At 32.9% G+C, this 1,858-nt stretch overlaps 1 protein-coding gene across 1 annotated transcript; it reads left to right on the plus strand.

The window, feature by feature from the left end:
- Positions 1-327: 327 nt before the first annotated feature.
- LOC129902803 (glucuronoxylan 4-O-methyltransferase 1-like) lies at positions 328-1,613 on the plus strand. Its single transcript, XM_055978211.1, has one exon. It carries the CDS (start codon positions 518-520, stop codon positions 1,427-1,429), a length of 912 nt encoding a protein of 303 aa, XP_055834186.1. The 5' UTR covers positions 328-517; the 3' UTR covers positions 1,430-1,613.
- The last annotated feature ends 245 nt before the right edge of the window (positions 1,614-1,858 follow it).

Here is a 1,858-nt window from a genome sequence, read left to right on the forward strand (position 1 = left end):
ATAATTGCCTCAGTAAAAGAATGTTTTTCAACGTTGAATTGATAAAAGTAGAAAAATAATTTTAAATAAATAAATATAAAATTGAATTATTTAGATTTTAAGCCTCTAATTAAAATTTTGCTTTAGGCCTCACATTACATTGAGCCGTCCTGGACGAACTAAAAAGATAGGATGCCACGTAAGCACAGAGGGAGTAGTATTCTTTTTTTTATTTTTAAAGAAAAAAACGAAAACTCCAGTCCATGCACAATTATTGCTACTACAAGTTTTTCTTTAAAAAATATGTAAATTTTTAAAAAAATATTCTATACAGTACTCTTACTGTTTTCTTTGAAAATAATTTGTTAGAAAAATTAATGATTTGTCATTTCTTTTAGAGCTCTCCTGACTTCTCTATTCTTAAATATTTCATACTAGTTTATATAGCACTTGCCAAAAATCTTGGAAATCCCCAAACCCATTATTTTCTGTTTTCCAAATTAAAATTCTCATCCTGGATTCTTCTCCCAAAGAAAGGATGAGATCGAAAAGCCAAAGCCCCATCAATGTTAAATTCATTCTGATTGTTTTTTTCTTAGTTTTTCTACTGTTTTTGATACTTAGATCAACTTTTTCACCTTCTCCTGATCAGCAAAATCAATCTCTTGATCACTCATCAGCCGTTTCAAACTCATCATCAGAAGATCAAGAAACTGATGAAGATAATCCCTCTTCATCTTCATCCTCAGTAGCTTGTTCATCACACACTTGCAACAAGATATCCCCATCACTAGCAAATGCTTTAGTCCACTATGCAACTTCAAATGTGACCCCACAACAAACACTCAAAGAAATCTCAGTTTCCTTAAGAGTTCTTGAAAAGAAATCTCCTTGCAATTTCTTGGTCTTTGGATTAGGCCATGACAGTTTAATGTGGACAGCTCTCAACCATGGTGGAAGAACAGTTTTTCTTGAAGAAGACAAGTTATGGATAGAGCAAATACAGAGCCAATTACCAAGTTTGGAATCTTACCGTGTTATATATGACACAAGAATAACTCAGGCTGATGAACTCATGGAAATTGCAATGAATAATGAAGATTGCAAGCAAGTAACAGATCCAAGATTCTCAAAATGCCAGCTTGCTTTAAAGGGATTGCCTCAACAAGTATTGGAGATTGATTGGGATTTAATAATGGTGGATGCACCAACTGGTTGGCATGATGGAGCACCAGGAAGGATGAGCGCAATTTACACTGCTGGATTGATTGCTAGAAACAAACAAGATGGAGAAACTGATGTGTTTGTTCATGATGTTGATAGAGTTGTGGAAGATCAATTTTCAAAGGTTTTTCTTTGTGAAGGCTATTTAGTAGAACAGGAAGGGAGGATTAGGCACTTCAATATTCCTAGCCATAGGACACGTCTCGGTAGACCTTTTTGTCCTTAAACAACTTTTTCCAACTTTAATATTTCTCGTAACTAAAATAATTTTTATTCTCTTGTTGCTTTCAACAAGTATTTTCATTCTCCATCTTGTTTGATCTACCTACGGATGTACATTTAGGAATATGTTCATTGCTACTCTTATTTTCTTTCTTTGATATAATAAGAATATTGGGATTGATTTGATGATGAAAGTTTAATTTTATTACTGGGTTCAATATTTATCTAGGACATTTCTCTAAGCATTTCTTATAGACACAGGTAAAAGGGCCAAAAATGCATCTGACTATCCGGATTATGTCAACTTCATCCCCGGTTACGTTTATGACTCAAAAATGATCTTGTTGATACGATTTTGGCTTAAAAATATTATAAAAATAGCCAAATAACTCAATATATCCTCAACCTAGTCAATTAACAGTTAAAAATATTT

Source organism: Solanum dulcamara, chromosome 9 (assembly GCF_947179165.1).
Source record: "Solanum dulcamara chromosome 9, daSolDulc1.2, whole genome shotgun sequence".
NCBI classification, from domain to species: domain Eukaryota; kingdom Viridiplantae; phylum Streptophyta; class Magnoliopsida; order Solanales; family Solanaceae; genus Solanum; species Solanum dulcamara.

Coding starts and splice junctions, on each gene's coding strand:
- LOC129902803 (XM_055978211.1), top strand. CDS start 518: ATGAGATCGAAAAGCCAAAGCCCCATCAATGTTAAATTCATTCTGATT.